Source organism: Notechis scutatus, chromosome 1 (assembly GCF_049901735.1).
Source record: "Notechis scutatus isolate UNSWTSFEM ecotype Mainland chromosome 1, rNotScu1.2, whole genome shotgun sequence".
Taxonomy (NCBI): Eukaryota; Metazoa; Chordata; class Lepidosauria; order Squamata; family Elapidae; genus Notechis; species Notechis scutatus.
Window position 1 is genome coordinate 242,498,138 of NC_142009.1, and position 20,646 is coordinate 242,518,783.

The following is a 20,646-nucleotide window of genomic DNA, read 5'->3' on the forward strand; positions in this document are numbered from 1 at the left end:
ACAATCGCTTATACTAGGGTAGGAATTTGTTGATGGAATGTCTATGCATATCGGAATGTATGTGTGTGTGTGCATTAAATCAGTGGTCCCCAACCTTTTTTATGCCGCGGCCCGGTACCGGCATCAGCTGGGCGCCGCCATCTTGTTTTGATGAAAAAGTGCTTCCGGTGAGCTTTTTACCCAGAAAAGCTCACCGGAAGCACTTTTCATCAAACAAGATGGCGGCCAGCAAACCAGCGGCCCGGTAGGATTTGTTCCACAGACCGGTACCGGTCCGCGGACCGGTGGTTGGGGACCCCTGCATTAAATGACTTTCATTTTTGTATCTTCAGAGTTAGAGATGATGGTTATTCCTATTTGCATATAATCTGAAAGTTAGTTATATCCTGGTAATCAATTATGAGAGCCGGTTAAGTCACAGGCTAGAAACTAGGAGACCAGGAGTTCTAAGTCCCACCTGGAGCATGAAGCCACCTGGGCCATGGGTGACCTTGGGCCAGTTTCTCTCTCTTAGTCCTGCAAAGAAGGCAAGAGAGCAAAGCCACTTCTGAAATCTTGCCTAGAAAACAGCAGAAACTCATCCAGGTAGTCACCAGGAGTCAAGACTGACTTGAAAACACACACAGAGAAAAAGAGCAAATTCAGTGAAAAACCATTTCTCTCCTGTTCAGGGTAGAGTAACTTTAGCTCTACTTCTGTCACCATTACTTCTTGGCATGAATTTGGAGCAGGTTGTCACTGTCATCTTTCAGTATGCTTTTTTTTTTTCAATTTCTCAGTCTAGCAAGCAAGTAAATAAAATAGGACTTCAGCAAGGATGTTCCTTTTAATTTTCCTATTTCATTCTGTGAAGCGCTTGAATTAATTTAAAACATAAAGTACTGCCTCGTAGCATATCAGACTATTCATCTACTCCGTGGAGTCTGCTATCTGGGTAACCTTTGCCAGTGTTTTTGGCAGAAGTCCTTCCCACTGACAATTCTGAGAGGTCGGAATTAAATCTAGGACTGTCTGCAGGCAATACGTATCCTGCCTTTGAGTTATAAATCCCATTTTGGGTCCTTCCTCTACACAAAGCCTGAGAAAGTTTCCATTTTAACTGTAACTGTTTTTATCCCATTTAAAGATTCTTCCTCTTCTTCCTCCCCCACCCCCACCCCCTGAAAAAAGTGGGGAAAAAGGAAATGGCAATCAATCATAGCTTCCTCGTGAGTGTACTGAAATTTATAAGTATTTATCATATTGCTATGTTATTAGATGTACCTTTGAATGTAGTCCTGATGTTATGCGCTGGGGAAATCAGGAGATTCAGGCAGTTCAAATGAGAATAAAGATTTATGGCAAGTCTAAACTCTACAAAAATCTGAGCTACTAGTGATCAAGGGAAATGAGCAGGAATTAAGAAAGCATTCAAGATGAGCTGAACTTAAATTACTTCTGGGCACACAGGGACTCATGGCTTATGATGCATTTGACCCCTCCTTCAGGCTCAGCCTGGCCATCTCCTATGCCTAAAAATGTAAGTATTGAACTGCTTTGATCTTATGATGTACATCATTCCATATATAAACTGAGGAGGATGACTTACGCAAGATTAAACACATGATGTGATTATGAAACATTAAAAAAACACACAACCTAGATCCAAACTCAAGTCTTCTCAACCTGACTCATATGAATAGAAGCCCCAACTGGAAACTTACTACATTGTGGCACTACTTCCCCACGGAGAGAACCTCTCTCATTCTTTTTTAATGGATATTTTATGCTCACAGAAATGTTTACAATGTAAACAATGTAGGAATGATTGATAGTATGATGAACCAGAATGGTAGCAGTTGGAGGTGTTGTTATTGCTGTTTAGGAATTAATTATGGCTGGTGTTCGTTAAGGAAAGATTTTATTTGCAGTACCGTACAATAGTTCTCATACTTGAGTATTGATTAAACTATGTAATTAACTCCACCCATCCACATTTGAAATTTTTATGTATTGAATTTTTAGAACGATTCATCTAGCCTTCTGTTAAGCATATACACTCTGGTTGGCTTGTTTCTTTATTTGATTATTTGCCGCCCATCTCCTCCACAAGGTTATTAGATAATAGGTTACTCATATCAACCTTGTCTTTATACAAATTGCCCTTCACTTAGGCAACCACCTAAAATCTAGGGTGAGCATTTTTGGAATCTTGTAATCTTCCACTTAATTTCATGCCACTTGCCTAGCTTAAACAGTTGAGATCTCTTACACTTTCCTGTAACCTGTTGCTTGGAAGAGAGAAAGAGAAAAGAGAAGGTATTAGAAAGAGAGAAAAATAGAAATGACACACACAGAGAAAAGATTCTTCCTATATATTTGGACACTGGCTTTACCCTTGCCCATTTGTGGTTAACCAACTTCCTCCACCAGATTTCCTCTGCTGCATATCTTTTAGCTACTCTTCAGAATTGGATTTGGGTAGGGAGTGCACTGCAGGCAAGGAATTCTGTTCCTAGACCATTTGAAGTCCCATCTCCAGAATACTTCTAATGTAACCATTTAATTAGTTGATTGTGCAGACTAAATAGCTTAGTCACCTAATTAACTATCCACCATACTGGGGAAAAGATGTTTTCCTAGCTCATTCTTGTCTTCCCCTTATCACTCTCTTTTATTACATAAGATGTGTTTTTACTGGCATTTTTCATTGTACCCTGCCCAGAATCACATTTACGAGATGAGCAACTTTATAAATTTTATCAATCAATCACCACTCCAAGCAAAAAGTATCTATTTGTTTGCTTTTTTTTCTCCTTTAATCACTTGCAATTTGGTTAACAACTTTCAAAGGCTTGTGGCTTCAGACTGTGCAAACATCTGTGATGTAAAAGTTTTCCAAAAGCTGATCCTGGGATTATACGGGATACAAATATTAATACAAATATTATCACTGTATATGACCATATCTAAACAGCAAAAAAAGAAAGTCCAATTATTATTGGGCTGATATCATAGAAGAAAATGGCCTTCTAGGCTTCTTAAGTAACAGTCCAAAGCAGGGAAGGATTTATTCAGTCATTTGTTCATCAATTAATTAATTCAATTTATATGGCCATCCACCTTGCCATGGCAACTCTGGGCAGCTAAGAGCATTTAATATCAACAAACAGACAAATAACATAAAACCCACAATACATGCATCAATATTTACCAACTTTACCAACTAACAGTTTGGCCTCCATGTCTGAGAATATATGCTAGACTTTATGAAAAACTGGCAGAATCGGGGCCACCTAGAGATGTGGTGGCGCAGTAGTTAAAATGCAGCATAGCAGGTAAACTCAATGCTCACTCCAGGAGTTTCATCCTGACTGGCTCAAGGTTGACTCAGCCTTCCATCCTTCCGAGGTGGGTAAAATGAGGACCCAAATTGTTGGGGGCAACATGCTGACTCTGTAAACTGCTTAGAGAGGGCTGTAAAAGCACTGTAAAGTGGTATATAAGTCTAAGTGCTATTGGTATCTAATACTGGGGAATATAGTGTTCTACAGGTAGGCACTGATTTTCGGGATCGTGAAAGGTGATACTCCTTAACCAATGCCTGTAGCATGTCTCTCCTGCCAAACCAAATGGGATAAGTAGAGACCATCAGGAAGATGGGTCCCACAAATAAACCAGCCCCATGCCATATAGGACTGTATAGGTGACTGTCAGCATCTTGCATTGCACATAGAAGCAAACTGGCAGCCAATGCAACTCCTAGGACAGAGCTATAATATAAGCACACCAAGATGCCCTTATAATTGCCAGTGCCTCCACATTCTGAACCAGCTGCAGCTTAAGAAAACTGTTCAAGGGTAGCCCAAGGTAAAGCACAGTTGTTACAGGCAGAAAAAATACCCTTGAGGAATGGGAGGCAAAGCCACCACTGAGACAATGATAAAATAAAAGAAATCTGAGTCCAGGGCAAAACTGTAATCGGAGCAAGCACCTTAGACAAGTACCCTTCCTAGTTCTCAAGATTAAGGAGGGAGAGGGAGAACTTCATTCAGACTTGCAGGATTCTGTTTCTTTCTTGTAAAAGTGCTGTTAGCATTCATGATTTTGGTTTCTAACTGAGTCTACCTTCGAGGGGTTACAGCCTTGGATTAAATCCACTCAGGAGGAGACAAAAGTGTGAGTTTCCCTGGACAGCACCTCCCAGCCCAAGAAAGGGTGAATCTGGCCCATTCTGTGAAGTTGTGAGAAAGCCCTCCTGACCACACCAGCCACCTATCCTTGAACAGAAGCTGCAAGTCCACGAAGGTGTCTCAAGTTGTGTACCATTTCTCCTTGAAGTAGTTCATCCCAGAACAAGAGATGAAAAATCTCAGAATCCAGGGAGGGGGTGGTAGAGTCCTAGAACCCAAAGCCAGTCATCTTTGCTAAGATTGATCTGAAATCTGTTTAATTTAGCTAGGAAGTGCAGGATTTCCAGCAGTGGGGGATTCAATTTTTTTTACTACCGGTTCTCTGGGTGTGGCTTGGTTGGCGTGGCATGGCTTGATGGGTCTGGCAGGGGAAGGATAGTGTAAAATCTCCATTCCCTAGGTGGGAATGGAGATTTTACAGTATCCTTCTCCCATTAACCTGCTTTCCAGCTCTGTTCTCCTGTGCAGGGCAACAAAAGAAGATCCAGCCAATCAGCTGGGACTCAGGAGGCAGAGAATAGATGAGGGCTGGGCCAATCAAAGGTAATATTTGCCGGTTCTCCAAACAATTCAAAATTTCCGCTACCAGTTCTCCAGAACTGATCAGAACCTGCTGAATACCACCTCTGATTTCCAGTTTGCCTATTCTGTCCAAGGCAAATGTGGATGGTCAGGTGTTGTGGACAATGGTCAAAGGAAGGAAGAGATTTTGCACAAGCCAGAAAAAAAGTAGAATGATGGAGATAGGACAAACAGAGTGAATAAGGAAGATAATCAAATTAAGGAGGCAGGGGATTCTGGAATGCGTCTTATTATGCCTATTGGTATTGGTCTTAGCAATGTAGATACTTTACAGTTGCTACAACCATTGGTCCCAATGTTTCAATTTTTAGCATAAGGGGAACTTGCCACAAAGAAAAAAGCCAAGGGATGCAATTACAATATTTAAGATACTAGCTAATTCAGGGGTGCCAAACTTGCATCGTCACAACAGCGCCATGTGATGTATTATGACTTTTCCCCCCTTTGCTAAGCCGGGCGGGGGCATGGCCAGCACGTGATGCATCCAGCCCGTGATCCGCAAGTTTGACAGCCCTGAGCTAATCCATATTATCCTAAGTCAGCTCCCTTTCTTGAATTTCCATCAACTTCTAGGAACAATAACTATTCCGTGACCACTGGGCCTAATCAGCCTATAGGAGCAAAGCTGTCCTGTATATCAGGAAGAAGGAGGTGACTTTTTCAAAGATGAAGGTAGAATGTGTTTTTCTAGGTCTTAGCACATCTATTTAATACTAAAAGTTCTATTCATAAGATAGTAACCCATGCTCTGATATTAAAATGAAATCTATTGTGTAAGGTTTTAAAATTAAATCTGTAATACATTCAAACCCTTAAATTAATCCCTTAATGTCTCAGTTTACATTGACCAGGAACTGTTTTTTTCCTCCCCCTAGAACAAGTATGCACAAATGTATAGCAGTTTTCCAACTTAAACCTTTTGTTTTTATTATGTAACATGAGGGGGTGGGACAGGTGGTTCCCCCATTGATGAATCCATTGCAGAAAGACCATAATGAAAAGTCAAAACATTCTGCTTTCCTTAGAGGAATATATAATGCAGACCATACTTGAAAGATGTATAATGAAGGTTCATTCTTTTTGGCCTGGATGAAGCTGCATCATTTCATTCAATATCAGATGAGCATAATGGTGATGATTGCTACTACAGCTATGCTTCATGTACTTTAATATTTCTTTCTTGGATTTAGACAACTCCACAGCCTAAGAAGTACCATGAACTCTAAACAGAGAAGAGATGCTTCATTGCACATATCTAAAAAGCTTCAGAACACATTTAGCTCTAAAGACTTTGTAGGTGTGAGTTTTATCTGAACAATCATATGGGTGCCATTTGGAAATTGGTTACAGCTAAATATATAATTATAATTATGATTACAATGCATGTGAAGTGCAAATATTGTAAAAATATAATAAAGGGTTATTGTGGTGGTGCAGTGGTTAGAATGTGGTATTGTAAGCTAATTCTGCCGACTGCCAGCAGTTTGAACCTGACTGGCTCAAAGTTGACTCAGCCTTCCATCCTTCCGAGGTCGGTAAAATGAGGACCCAGACTGTTGGGGACAATATGCTGACATTGTAAACTGCTAGAGTGGGCTATAAAGCACTATGAAGAGTTATATAAGTATAAGTACTGTTATTATTGCTAATACTTTTGGGTGACTCTTCGCAAAATGAATGCTTTAGTCTATGCATTATGTTTTAAAAATAATCTACATGAGTTTCCTTTTTTAATGGCATTTTAGGTGGGTTGAGGTTTGTTAATCTATGTGCTGTTAAATTATAATATCATACATCCATATATATAATTAATTGATCTTTGTATGATATACAGTATCGTTACGTGTCCATTATTATATCTTCAATGGGTAGCATGTGAACATACAGGACAGACTGAGCTACATAAATGTCTGCATGGACATTTATGCTTCTTTTCAGAAACTTTGTATATTAATAATGTTATGAGGACTATCTATACACACAGCTTGGGTCTATTAACAGAAGAAATCAAACCACATGCCTACCGTGTCAAAGGAATATAAAGTAGAATTCCAGAATATGTACTATCAAAACCGATGCAGGCAACGCACAAAACAATGCATATTACAGACCACAGCTCCTCCACTGATTCTCTTAAAGCTTTAGTGACTTGAACCTTGATTATGCTTTCTACTTTGCCTTCTACAGGTAGTCCTCAACTTACAACAGTTCATTTAGTGACTGTTCAAAGTTACCACAGAATGGAAAAAAGTGGCTTATGACCAGTTTTCACATGTATGACTGGTGCAGGATCCATATGGTCGCATGATCAACGTTCAGACGATTGGCAACTGACTCATGTTTATGATGCTTGCAGTGTCCTCAGGTCATGTGATCCCCATTTCCGACCTTCTGACAAGCAAAGTCAATTGGGGAAGCCAGAGTCACTTAACAACCATGTAATTAGCTTAATGATTGCAGTGATTCACTGTACTACTGGGGCAGGAAAGGATGTTTCACTGGGGTAAAACTCACAACAGCTGTCTCACTTAGCAACATAAATTTGGGGCTCAATTGAGGTCATAAGTTGAAGACTACCTGTACTCTAGCTGGGCCTTCCAGAATATCTGAAACAATTTTAACTGCATACAAAGCATGAGCTTCAGCAACAAACTACAATTTCTCCTCAAATGCCTTGAATTTGATCTTTCCAAAAACAATTTCAAATAAGGTTAGGAGGCCTCTGATCTTGATGCAAATGCGTAATTTAGCAGCTCCAGAGAGGCAAGGCATTGGGTAGATTTTCCAGAAACCAATTTATGCCTATAATTTTGCTCAAAGCCAGCAAGATTCACCTCCAAATGCCCCCAGCTTGGCTTCCATACCGTCACATTCTCCTGGGAAAGACGATTAGGACTCCAAAGTTGCTACTTCATAACACTTTTTGCTTTTATGATGCAGTAAATATTTAATTAATCTTTTCCTGTTCCCTACTATTTAAAGATTCACTAGTTTAAGCTCACTAAGTTCAACAGGGAATCTCAGAAGACTACACAACAAAAGCCAATGTCACCTACAAGAGAGTGTAGAAAGCATCTCAGGACTCACTTCCAGGCAGAACATCTCATTTATTCTTTTGCCAAACTGGCACCACACCAGTTATTCTGAGATATTGTCTGAGCAAAATGCTTCCAATAAATAACAAAAATGGTTTGATGTACCCAATAATTCATGTTGTTGCTCCCATCAAATTTTCTGTTCATCTTTAGGTAATCAACAATTGCTTTTGAAGTGCTTTACAGCCTTCTCTTCCAGATGGAAAATCTCAATCAAGCAATGAATTAGTTCTCTGTATGCTTGCATGGGCATACATACATACAGACAGACACCAATAAACATGCCTCAGCTAGAGGGAGGGTGGAAAACTATCATATAATGCATAAGGAAAATGTAGAAATGCTAAGAATAGAATAAACGTGGGTTTTCATTTATGTGTAGTTTTATATGCACATACAGCCACAAAGATACTGAAATTAATCCTATTTTTCCTGCAACCATTACTCCGTCCTCTCCATATTTCATGTAGCAAGAGCTACATGTGATTGAACCAGCCCCCAGTGATGTCAGTATGTCTTTTGATGACATCAAAGAGAACAAAATCTTTTCTCATTTTAGCACAAAAGAATGTTTCCTCACGCCACATACATCTATTCTGACAATCCTTTGTCTAACATGATCACAACCCCAGTGATAAGCTGGGTATAAAATTCCTTTTCTGTTGCTCGTAACTGATGGTGAGCAGGAGGTAGAATAGACATCTTGCCCCATAGTGAAATAATTGTTTACATGCATATCATGATGCAAGTTGCTTTAGCCTAATGAAAATGTGATTATTATAGAGAAAACTAAGTCTGGAGTATTGTGTCTGCCATTTTTCTTGGAAATCATATAAAAGTGCCATAGCAGTTCACTGAGGAAAAAAAACTTTAAGGCACAGGTTTTCCACTAAGAAGCTTTAGTAATGATTTTCTCTTCATCAGGGAAAAGAATGGAATGAAAGTTAAAGAGGAATCCAGACACAATATATGTTCTAGGCAATTACTTGCAAGTGTTTTGGGAGGTGTCTCTCTCTCTTTTTTTTGGTGGGAATTTAACTTGTTGGAATGTTTTTGTCTCCTCATAGACCAAAAGAAAGAAAGCAAAGTGCCATTGTTCCAAAGAGCTGTCTTTGCATGGTGTTCTGTCTTAGAGTCAATTATTGTTCCTTATCTGTCTTTAAGTACAGTATATGCAAAAACATGCAGGACATGAAATATAAATAGGGCTTAAAGAACACCAAATTAAAAACCTCCTTAAAGGGCCTGGAAACAAGTAGTCTGGGTTTTGACTTGTATGGCTTACCCTTGCATATCTGGAGGAATAGGGATCCTCGAAGAGTGCCCAGATCCGAGGATGCCACCTCTTCCAAAAGCCCCCAGGCCTTCCATCTGGGGAATCACTCAGGGCCAGACGTTTAGTCATCTCCAGCTCCTCTTCACCGTCACCTGAGTCTCCTGTGCCATCTGCATCTCCATCATCAGCACTGCTATCCAGAGGTGCTCCACCAAAACTGTCCAGGGCCTCTTCAGCATCACGATGCTGCCGATAGGTCATCCAGCAGCAAGGCTCCACATCTGTTTCATCAATGCCCCAGAAGGCTAGCTCCTCCTCATACAGAGGTCCACACACATCTGCTGGGCAATGCAGCTTACCTGTCCGGTAATAGTTCAGGATGTGGGCGAAGACACCTGGGTGCCGATCAAAGAAGAATTCATCTGCACGAGGATCATAGTCAAAGTGACTGTGGGCATCTGGCTCAGCGATCCAGGCCAGCCGGGTGCCAGGCAAGGTACGTAAGGTGCTGCGGTAAGTCTGGTGCCTAGTCCCTCCCACATTAATCACAATACGATCACTTTCATCGCCCTGGCCCATCTCGTCTCTTATTAGGCATGTCGTGGAATCATCCAAGCAAGCACAACACACAGCAAGCTCATACGGGGTAGCTACTCATCTGCAATCAGTAACTAACTTGGTACCTTAGACATGTAGGCAAGAGACGCCCACTGTTCTTGGCCACTTATATCTTTCACAGCAAGTGATGCAAAATCAAGAGTACCAGTGAAAGTTAATGATGGCAGATGCAACTTCTTTATTGGGAAATCAACATGCTCTTAGAGTAGCATGTTAATGTTAAGATTCAGGTGCCTATAAATAGAATATGCTGATGAAAGGCTCCTTCCAAGAACAGAGATTGTGAGGGGTGTTTGGTTAGGGAGGTAAGTATGGTTGTGAGTGAGGAATTGCTTCCTTGCTGAGCTGTGGCAATTAATACCTCCAGTGCCACACTGCTGACCTGCAAAGAAGATGCACAGGGTGGTGACAGGGGCCTGCAACAAGACACTGAGGGCAGTGGAATAGGGTTTTACCGACACAGCCCACACATACACCCACCACAAACACACAAATTAACACAGTGCAAGGAGGAGGAAGATACCAAATGCTCAGCAGACCAAATCTCCTGAAGTCGCTGAACAAAATCCTTCTATACCCCAGTCCTAGAGGCAGGGGCAGGCGCAAAAAAAAAAAAAAAAGCAGCTCTTCAGAAGAGCTCAACACATAAGCAATCCGAATCGTGGTGTCGATTTTTTCTCCCCAGGACAGAAATTCAACAAGCACGTGAAATTCAAAGGCTCTGGGGGAAAAAAAAAAGAAAAAGAAAAAGGTTGATGGCGGTTGATGAAGCAACAACTAATATTGGGGCGGGCGGGGGAGGAGAGAAGATGTATCTAATAATCCCTCCGCTGAAAGAAAGAAAAGATCACGAAATCCGCCTTCCCACTTGGGTGTCTTCTTTGGCGCCTTCCCTACTGATGCGGGCTCACACTTCGCAGCAGCCCCCCAAAAAGCGGCCCTCGCGCCTGCAGCTCTCGCCTTGAGGGCCCCTCCTGGGATTGATCAAAGAAAGCGCAAGGCACGGGCTGGCCGGGGTTTACGGTTGCGTGGTGCTGAACGGACAGCGCTCGATTCCTTCGCCAAGGAAGCGCTTCTCGAGGAGAGAGAGAAAGAGAGAGAGAGAATGGACTTGGCTGGCTTCTTTCTGCCTTGAAGTAGGAGGTGGAACGAGATGCGGGGACTGGGTGGCCGGAATAAATCAAGGCGATTTCTCTCTCCTTCACAACAGGCTGGATGGAGCCGGCGATTCAAGCAGGTGGAGCAAGGCTTGGAAGCCGCAGGTGGGTTGTGCTGCGAAGGGACCGAAGATCGGCGCGTCTTGCCCTCGCTCTCCCTCTGTTCTCCCCTCCCACGCGCCCGCTGCCCGAAAGATCTGGCAGGTGGTGCTTGAAGGCTCCGTGCCAGAGAACACGCTGCTTGGTGCTGGTGCTGGTGCTGGTGCTGGTGCCGCCTCTGCCGCCGCCGCCGTCGTTCTTGCCGCTAATCCAGCTAGTTCGGTCTCTGGACACTTGGCGCAGGCGCACTGGGCCAGGAATAGAGCAGTTCTCTCTGGGTCCTAATGCAGCACCGGGAGAGGCAGATCCCTGGCGGGAGGATGCGGAACGGAATTCACCTGGAAAAGGAGCGATCGAAGGAAAGAAAGAGATCGCGGCGGACTGGGAGGGCGTGCGCAGCGCGCCGTGCAAGCCTCCTAGTTTCTTTCCACAGGACGCGCCGAGAGGCGGGAACCACATCGTCGGTCACGCAGCTGGAGAGGACCTGACTCCTTCTGGCTATGTTCTCGGTTCAGCCGGGTTTATTGTATGAGAGTTTCCGATGGAAGGCCTTCAGCGTTTGGGAAGACCTTCTGAAACATTCCTAAACCGTGCCTTGGAATGTGCTAACCTAATACTGAAGAAGGAGGGACCAGCATCAGAGAGATTCTGTATTTCTACCGTGTCCTTTTGCCAGCCTCAGATGCTGGTGGGAACTACCTAAGTGGGAAAGGGATTAAAGTCTAGGTTTCCTGTTGCATTGCACTTGAGACACCCAGGTCATTTCCTCTTCACCAGTGATTTATGGCATCTTCTATCATCAACCTGAACATCACTGTGGTGATAAAAAACAACAACACCCTGTCTTCATAATGGATATATCAGCCACAAGATGGTTGGATGATGCTGGAAGGTGCTATAAATTACCAGTGAGGAACTGACCAGGGGCATCTGAGGTCTGAAGGTCTAATAGAAGGATTCAATTCAGCTGTCACTGTAACAGAACAAGCTGAGACAACTGCAGGGAAGAAGCAACCTTTCTACTCACATTCTTGCCAAAGATAGCAACATCTGACATTATAAACACATAACTTTCCCCTTCCCCCCAGAAAAAAAATGTATGTCTCCCCTAATATCCATCCACCATCCCATCGGTTGGGGTATTCAAGTAAAAAGGAAATAAATTCTTCCTGGCATGAGTTATTTCTCAGCAGAAGTAGAGAGAAAAATGACCTAAATGGCTCTTGATTTGATTAAAAAAGCAGGTATTTGCTACAGTACCATCCAACAGTTAGGAATATAAAACTACAAATTAAAGAGGATTTCAGGGAAGAAATCCATCTGCTTATGAGCTCCAGCTTGAAGTTAGATTTGCTTTACTGAGAAAAACTAGATTTCCTGAGGCACCACCTAGTTTCTACCTAAGTCCTGCTTCCCCCCCTATTCAATATATATATATGAGCTCTTCTAACATAGTGTCCAATGGAAACAGAAAATCCAGAGTTATAGTATTTTGTCAAAAGCCCATTCTTCTAGACAAAATCCAGAATTTATGAGTTCACATGCAGCATGACGTGAAGCTGAAGGCTTTGATTCAAACACCTCAATTTCATTCTATAATTATTACTTTTTTTCCCTATTGCCTTGCATGGGTAATAGAAATTGAGGTGATACCAGTTTTTAATTCAGGCTTTTGGCTTGCAAATATTTCTATAATCCTAATGTTCCAGAAAGCCTATGACATACAAGTGTACCATCTCTTTTATCTGGGAATGCTAGTGCCCACCACATTTTCAAATCCTTATATTGATACTTAGCATTTTGTATGTGTCAATTTAAGAGAAGGCAACTCTGCTACAGGAAGGCCCTGACTCTCCTCAGAAAGCTACTGAAGAAAAAACAACAGCTCACACCTCCTCCATCCTATCCTTATCCTTTACATTGGGCCAGGAGTCCTCCGACTCGTCTTGCATATTTAGGGTTGTTTAGAAACAATGACTTGTGATTTGTCCTCAAACTGCTTTGCTGGTCTTATTGACTGAAATATATTAAGTCAGCTGTTCTGACACTGCATTGGATATGAATAACTATACCCAAACTTCTTGATATACTGATGTTAGGAAAGTTGTATAATAAATTTAACCATAGTGAGATTTCTGAGTTTTAATGTAGTGTTCTCAATGTAAAGCACATAAGGCATGCTTCTTACATACGTGTCAAATTTCTAGTTTTTAATTCCCTTCCATATGTATCAAATTGCAGTTCCACCATAAAGAGAAAATGAGAGTAGAAGACTAGAGCTTGTGGAGAGTAACAGATTAGAGGAGAGTTAGAATTCTTATCTAGGTTGGTATAAAAACAAATACTACGTGGCATTGGTTTTATCACTTTTACTTTGACCTCTGATGAGAACTTTTTCTTGGAAATAAAAAACTGAGCAAAATGTATTTTCATAGTCCAACTAGATGTCATCAAAACCAGTGACTTCTGTCAAATAAATCTTACCTAAAAACGTACATTGTTAAGTGCTGAGTAATTCAGGGAGAAACAAATATTGATCATAAGTTTCTCTTGATGCAACTCTTTTCCAAATAAACCAGGGAAGTATAGCGTAATGTTAGGCCATAGGTGTTGCATGCAGTCTGATTACAGTACTGTAGAAGGAATATGTAAGAAATTGTCAAACTCAAAACTATTTTTAAAATAGTCCTGTTGAGACAGATAAGACAGATTCAAGTGACAAAAGGCACTTATATTTACAAAATACATTTGATAGTCTTTCACATCAATGATGAGTGACTATGGCTTAGAGCTGTGGAATCTTAGAAGTTGTAGCTTGCTGGATAGAAAATTGTCTTAATAACAATATAGAAAGGCTTGTTATAAATGGAAAAAACAATCTGTTGCTCCCATCTTACTTCCTTTCCGCTTTCTCTGTATACTCAATGAAAAAGATACTGGAAAAATGTGCTCTACATTTCTATTGCTTTTAATGCAGTCGACCATATTATCCATACTTGCCATTTTAAGTATCAGTTTAAAATATCCTCTTGAAATATTCTCATGTAGCTTTAAGGTATGTGCAGTTTGCTATATAGCCAATTACTTAGTTGAGGAGTATCATATTCCAGTATTCATGTTCATGTTTACCTGCTTAATGGAAGCACAGTTTAATTCTCTGTGGTTTGGAACCATTAACTATACATTGTTAACATCATCAATCATCTGGATGTTCTTACAAACAAAAGGTATGATGTCTAACTGAGTTGTAGCAAAGAAAAACAGTAAAAAGAATCCATCCATCCCAGGATTAGAATCCTTGGACCTTCCATACGTATATATGATAGAATAGATTAAAAATATTCTGTTATAGCCTTTTTTGGTCTCCATGGTTTGGTCCCATTTTGATTATTCTAATAATGTGAATCTACCTATTGGATTTTTTTTCAGGGAGATAAATATTAGGTAATATGAAATATGATCAGAAAATACCAAATATTCCTCTATCCTAGTAAGAAAGAATGATTGACTGGTATTCATAGGACATAGAGTTGAAAGGGACCTTGGGGGATCATCTAATCTAACTCCCTGCACAAGCAGGAGAGTCTATACCAAGACAAGCGGTTGTCCAGTCTCTTCTTTAAAACTTCCCGTGATAGGTCTCTCACAATTTCTGAAGGCAAGACATTTCACTGGTTGATTGTTTGTCACCATTAGGAAATGCCTCCTTAGTTCTAGGTTGCTTCTCTCCTTGATTAGTTTCCATCCATTGGTTCTTGTCTTGCCTTCTGATGCTTTGGTAGATAGTTTGCCCTCTTCATCTTTATGACAACCCCTCAAATACTGGAACACTATTATCATATCACCCCTAGTCCTTCTTTTCATTAGACCTCACATACCCAATTCCTGCACGACATTCTTTGTATGTCTTAGTCTCCAGCCCACTGGTCATCTTTGTTGCTCTTTTCTGTACTCTTGCCAGAGTCTCACCATCTTTTTTATAGATCCCTGTGGTTTCTTTTTCTCTCTCTTCAACAGCAAAGTGTTAGCATTTCACTGGTATTCATCAGGAATCAGATTCCAATGAATCTCTGATTGTTAATTTCTAAGGAAATGATACTCGTGATTGCACCTTTGAAGTCCTATGTCACAAAATGCAACTGTTTGCCTTCTCTCTGCAAAAACCTCTTCAATAGAATATAGCAAATATATGGGAGATACACTGGTTGCCAGTAGGCTTTCATAGATTCTTATTGGGGGGGGTCTCTCTGTGGGCATAGATTATACCTTGTTCATGCTTTCAATATTTAATTATGAGGTGAAAGACAATGCAGAATGATAGGAAAGCTGATTGGTTGCTAAGGACCCATTTAAGATCCAATCTGCGATAGGTTCTTCTCATGCCAGATGGGGGATTATGGGGAGGGTGGGGCACCAAGTTAGAGGAGGCCTAACTAACCTAAACATACTGTAATTGTTCACAGAACATACACATCTTCATTCAGAAATGCTAATGTCAACTTGCATTGTTGGTCTGTTGACTCACCTGTGCCTCTCTTTTTCGCCTTGCCTTTCCCCCTTTATTTTGTTTAACCATTGTCATGAGCTTGCCTGTGAAAATTATGCATTTGGGTTGAGCTTTGGCTCTCTTTTTTGAGTTTGGACCTGATTAGATCCATCTTTTCTAAGGACAGCTGTGAGAATCCTGCAAAGACTTGCCTTTCTGATTTAATTGAAGAAATTATCATTCCACCAAAACTGTGGATCAAGCACTTTGCTTGGAAGTCAAATTGCTTTTCAAGCAGCAAAAAGCAAATCTGGGCAAACGATCGCTATGCTGATACAAAAGATTGCAGGAAAAAAAATAGGAATAGGGGTTTAGCAAACACCAGAGAATATGTATGAGAGTGAATAATGGACAATGTCATCACGTTTTCAGCTACGGAATCATTCCAAATTAGCTGGATTTCAAGCCTATACCAAAATGTAGCCCCAAAAATATAATCTTTCATTAGAAAAGAAAGCTGGTTAAGCAGTTAAACTATGATCTAAATAATAGAGTTTGATCAAATATCTGTTCTACATTATCTCAGTATATTAGAAATTCAATTATTCTTTGGGCATATTGGTGGAGACAGGGATAAAAATGATAAATGTATCTTATATCACAGTATACTAAAGTAAATGTTTGGACTTCCTACATCATCTCAAGGTGAGTCCTACATCATCTGACCATCAGTTCAACATGAACCTGTAAAGGTATCTGTACATGCAGAAGGAAGGCGTCTCTTGTCTATTAAGTTTAAATATTACAAGGTGAAATTCTCAGCAGTATGAAATCTTCAAAGGGGAAAGGAGTAAGATTCTGCATCACTGCTTGATAACATATTTCATTAGGGCTATGACAATTCACCAGGACTTGTTTCTTATATCTGTTTGGATGTCCTGACTCTACAAAGAGCTTTTTATATATGGCGGATACATCAGTTGAAATACAAATTCTTCATACCTCAATATGATCTTAAATATGACCTTTTGCAATGGAGGCAAATTCCATTGAAAGTAAGAAAATGTCATGTAGTGGAATAAAAACAAATCAAAATGTCATGTAGTGGAATAAAAACAAATCATCTGCATTAAAGCTGCACCTCTTGGTTGTGGCACCTAACCTCTGGAATAGTATCCCTCTAGGGAAGTGGTTGCCAGCCAATGGGCCAGGGAACCACTGATGGTCCATGAGAAAATTTTGGTGGTCCGCAGAAAAATGTCACCCTCAAAGCACCCCCCAAAGCAATTAATCCAGGCTGTGTGGGAACACAAGGCTGCGCCGCCCACATGGCCCACAGGAACCCAAGGCTTGCATCACTTTCATTGCAAACAACACGAGGTAGTGAGGGGAGGGGGGAAAGGGCAAAGCGGGGGGGAACTTGCCCCACGCGTCTTGCATGGCCACTGGGCTGCTTCTTTCCGCTTCTTTCTTCTTCTGCTTTTGGCTGCATGCAAGGAAAGCAGCAAAACTCTTTCTTTCTCTCCCCCAAATTCCGCCAGAAATGAGTCTTTGGGATCCTGCTCCAAGAGGCTGCGCTGATGCGATATGTCTCATAAAGACTCATTTCTGGTGGAGTTTGGGAGAGAGAAAGAAAGACTTCTACTGCTTCTGCTGCTTTCCTTGCACGAAGCCAAAAGTCTCTCTCTCCCCCCCCCCATCCTGAGAACGGAGCTATCCTGTGATCCCAAATAAAGAATGATCGATCAGTAGGAAAATGGGATGGGGAATTTTCTTGCAGACTTTTTTGGGGATTTTCTCAGGGTCTCTGGTCCGTGGGATTTAAAATTATGAGTTTGGTGGTCCCTGAGATCCAAAAGGTTGGCGACCCCTGCTCTAGGGATCTCTATGACTCCTATCCAAATGATGTTCTAAATGTCTTTGAAAAGCTAACATTGTCCAAGGTATTGGGATAGGGTAGAGGTTGAGTATTCATCAGTTGTGGTTGCAGTGTTGTGAGCATCTCTTCTGGATGCTCACAATCCGTTTCTTGTTGCTTGTTGCTTTTAAAATGTAAGCCTTCTGGAGTCATTGAGATCTGGGCAGCCTCTAACTCACATAAATAGTAATAGCAATAGCACTTAGATTTATATACCGCTTCACAATGCTTTACAGCCCTCTCTAAGCAGTTTACAGAGTCAGCATATTGACACACACACTCCAACAATCTGGGTCCTCATTTTACCGACCTTGGAAGGATGGAAGGCTGAGTCAAGCTTGAGCTGGTGAGACTCGAACTGCCAAACTGCTGGCAGCCAGCAGTCAGCAGAAGTAGCCTGCAGTCCTGCATTCTAACCACTGCGCCACCACGACTCTAAACAAACAACAAATCTGAGCATTTCAATCATCTTCTCAACATGGTATGATAGACTTATGGAGAAATCAAATGATTCAGTAAAGTATAAGTTTCTTCCAAACTGTAATCAGAAATCAGCTTTCATAAAATACCCTGCAAGTATTGGAAAACTCTTCTTCTTTCTTTCTTTCTTTCTTTCTTTCTTTCTTTCTTTCTTTCTTTCTTTCTTTCTTTCTTTCTTTCTTTCCTTCCTTCTTCCTTCTTTTCCTTCCTTCCTTTTTCTTTCTTTCTTTCTTTCTTTCTTTTCTTTCTTTCTTTCTTTCTTTCTTTCTTTCTTTCTTTCTTTCTTTCTTTCTTTCTTTCTTTCTTTCTTTCTTTCTTTCTTTCTTTCTCCTCTTTCTCCTCCTCCTCCTCCTCTTCTTCGTTGTCGTTGTTGTTGTTGTTGTTGTTGTTGTTGTTGTTGTAAATCGCCCAGAGTCACTTAGGTGAGACAGGCAGTGTAAAAGTGTGACAGATACATAAATAAGTTATCAGAACCCCCTTTGATCCTATTTCTCATGAATTCATCTGGCATTGAGGTTATTTGTTATAAAATGGGTGGCTATATAAACATTTAAAATAAATATATAAAACATATACAGCATTACACACAGAGTAAGATGGTGCAATTGAACAAGCTTTGCACGTGTGAATTACTGAGTGACCTTCCAGATGTAATGTGGGTGTAATGTGTACCACTTAAAAAGGACCCTGCTGGATCCAGTTTTTGACTGGCTGACCTAATCAATACTAAATTTGGTGTTGCAGAATGAAGCTGGTAAATAAATTCCATGTTAGAAAATGGGCTGGACATGGCTGAGGGCTGCAGAGAAAAAAAAAATCCCCAATTCATCTGGATGACAGATGTCCTTGGGCAGTGGCTCAGAATGTTGCCACTTGCTCAGTTCTAAGCCCCTCCCTCTTCCCTCCTGGTCATTTGACCCATAACAAAACATATACAACCTGATGCATCACAAATGCAAAACAGAAATGCATATGCATGTGTGCACACACACAAAAAGGCATCACTTTATTACACAGAGTGAAATAGGGATTCTTCCTATGACCACTGCTAATTATTCAGATTATCATCTAGTCCAAACCCCTGCCCAAGCAGGAGCTGTGTTCTTTGCTTTCCCTACTGGTCCATCATGACTCAGTATTTTTTTCCCCTGGTCGTTCACTGCCAATTCAGATTCCATTAATCTGTAGGTGAAATTGAAATAGTGTTCTTTGGTGACACTGATGCCATTATAATTTTTCCTCCTGTTTGCCTTTGAATTATTAAGGTGTGCTTTTCTAATATGATCTTTCTGGAGCTCTTTACAACTATTTCTGATCTTATCCTGAACAATTTGTTTTATCAGGAAATGTGACCACTCAGCTCAAACCTCAGATCAGGTTATATAGAAATTTAAAAAGCATCAGTTCCCATTTCAATACTTGATAGACCCCAACATAGCATGTATGAGACTTATCCAGGTATTAGCCTATTTTCTGAGTTTTTCACTACATGCAAATCCATGAAAGCATCTATTGTCTTATGCCAGGGCAGCTGGATTTGCTCAGAAACTTTTGCTGAAAATCCAAATAGGTAATATCTCGTGAATTGCCTTTCACCATGTTAGCCAATCATATGAATAACCAATTCTTTTTTTATATAATACTTTAATCTGTGACTCAGATTGGAATGTTTGCATTAGTTAGTCAGTTATTGTTATTGGCATGAATCAGAGGTGGTATTCAGTAGGTTCTGACCAGTTCTGGAGAACCAGTAGCAGAAATTTTGAGTAGTTCAGAGAACCGGTAGCGGAAATTTTGAGTAGTTCAGAGAACCATCAAATACCTGACTGGCCCCTCCCCATCTATTCTCTGCCTCCCAAGTCCCAGCTGATCAGCTGGGTCTTCTTTTGTTGCCCTGCACAGGAGAACAGAGCTGGAGAGCAGGTTAGTGGGGTGAGGAGGGAATGGGATTTTGCAGTAACCTTCCCCCAGGAGAGGGGAGGGAATGGAGATTTTACAATATCCTTCCCCTGCCACGCCGACCAATCCACGCCCACAGAACCAGTGGTAAAAATGTTTGAATCCCACCACTGGAGTGAAAGCTCTGGGTTTTTAGAAAAGATGGAACAAGACAGCCATAACGATCTGTGCTATCCAGAGACAAGAGAAGCTGAAAGAGAAGAAATTGGGGTTGAGTTGGGGGAAGGCAATTGCTGATTGTCTAACTCAGAAAACTTAGGAACTTGAACTGCAGCTTATGTTTATAAACTGCCTAGGATGGAGGAAAAGGTATTGAATCACAAAAGCAACATAGCCTGTATTTTTTTAAAAAAAGGGGCCTACAGTGCATAGAATCAAACGTAAGGAGATAAGGGAAGCCTTAGATGATCCACAGTATCAGAGGTGGTATTCAGAGGTTCTGACCAGTTCTGGAGAACCAGTAGCGACAATTTTGAGCAGTTCTGAGAACCGGCAAATACCATCTCTGATTAGCCCTACCCCCATCTATTCTCTGCCTCCCGAGCTCCAGCTACTCGGCTGGGTCTTCTTTTGTTGCCCTGCACAGGAGAACAGAGCTGGAAAGCAGGTTAGTGGGATGGGGGAGGGAATGGGATTTTGCAGTATCCTTCCCCTGCCACGTTCACCAAGCCACGCAATGCCCACCAAGCCACGCCCACAGAACTGGTAGGAATGAATTTTGAATCCCACCACTGCACAGTATGGAGAAAACTTCATCTGAGTCTAATCCTTCTTCCTTCTAAAATCCCTTCATTCTGTCTTCTT

At 41.1% G+C, this 20,646-nt stretch overlaps 1 protein-coding gene across 4 annotated transcripts in view; it reads right to left on the minus strand.

Annotated features, from left to right (window-relative positions):
• KCNC1 (potassium voltage-gated channel subfamily C member 1) overlaps nt 1–11,891 on the minus strand; it is a 171,586-nt gene extending 159,695 nt beyond the window's left edge. For 3 of the 4 annotated variants that reach the window (XM_087951199.1, XM_087951181.1, XM_087951205.1), the window contains exon 1: nt 9,135–11,891. In XM_087951199.1, the coding sequence (XP_087807325.1) occupies nt 9,135–9,704 (570 nt within the window). In that variant the 5' untranslated portion in view covers nt 9,705–11,891. The remainder of the gene's footprint in view (nt 1–9,134) is intronic. The other variant, XM_026668146.2, reaches the window with a different exon arrangement.
• Between the last annotated feature and the right edge of the window lie 8,755 nt (nt 11,892–20,646).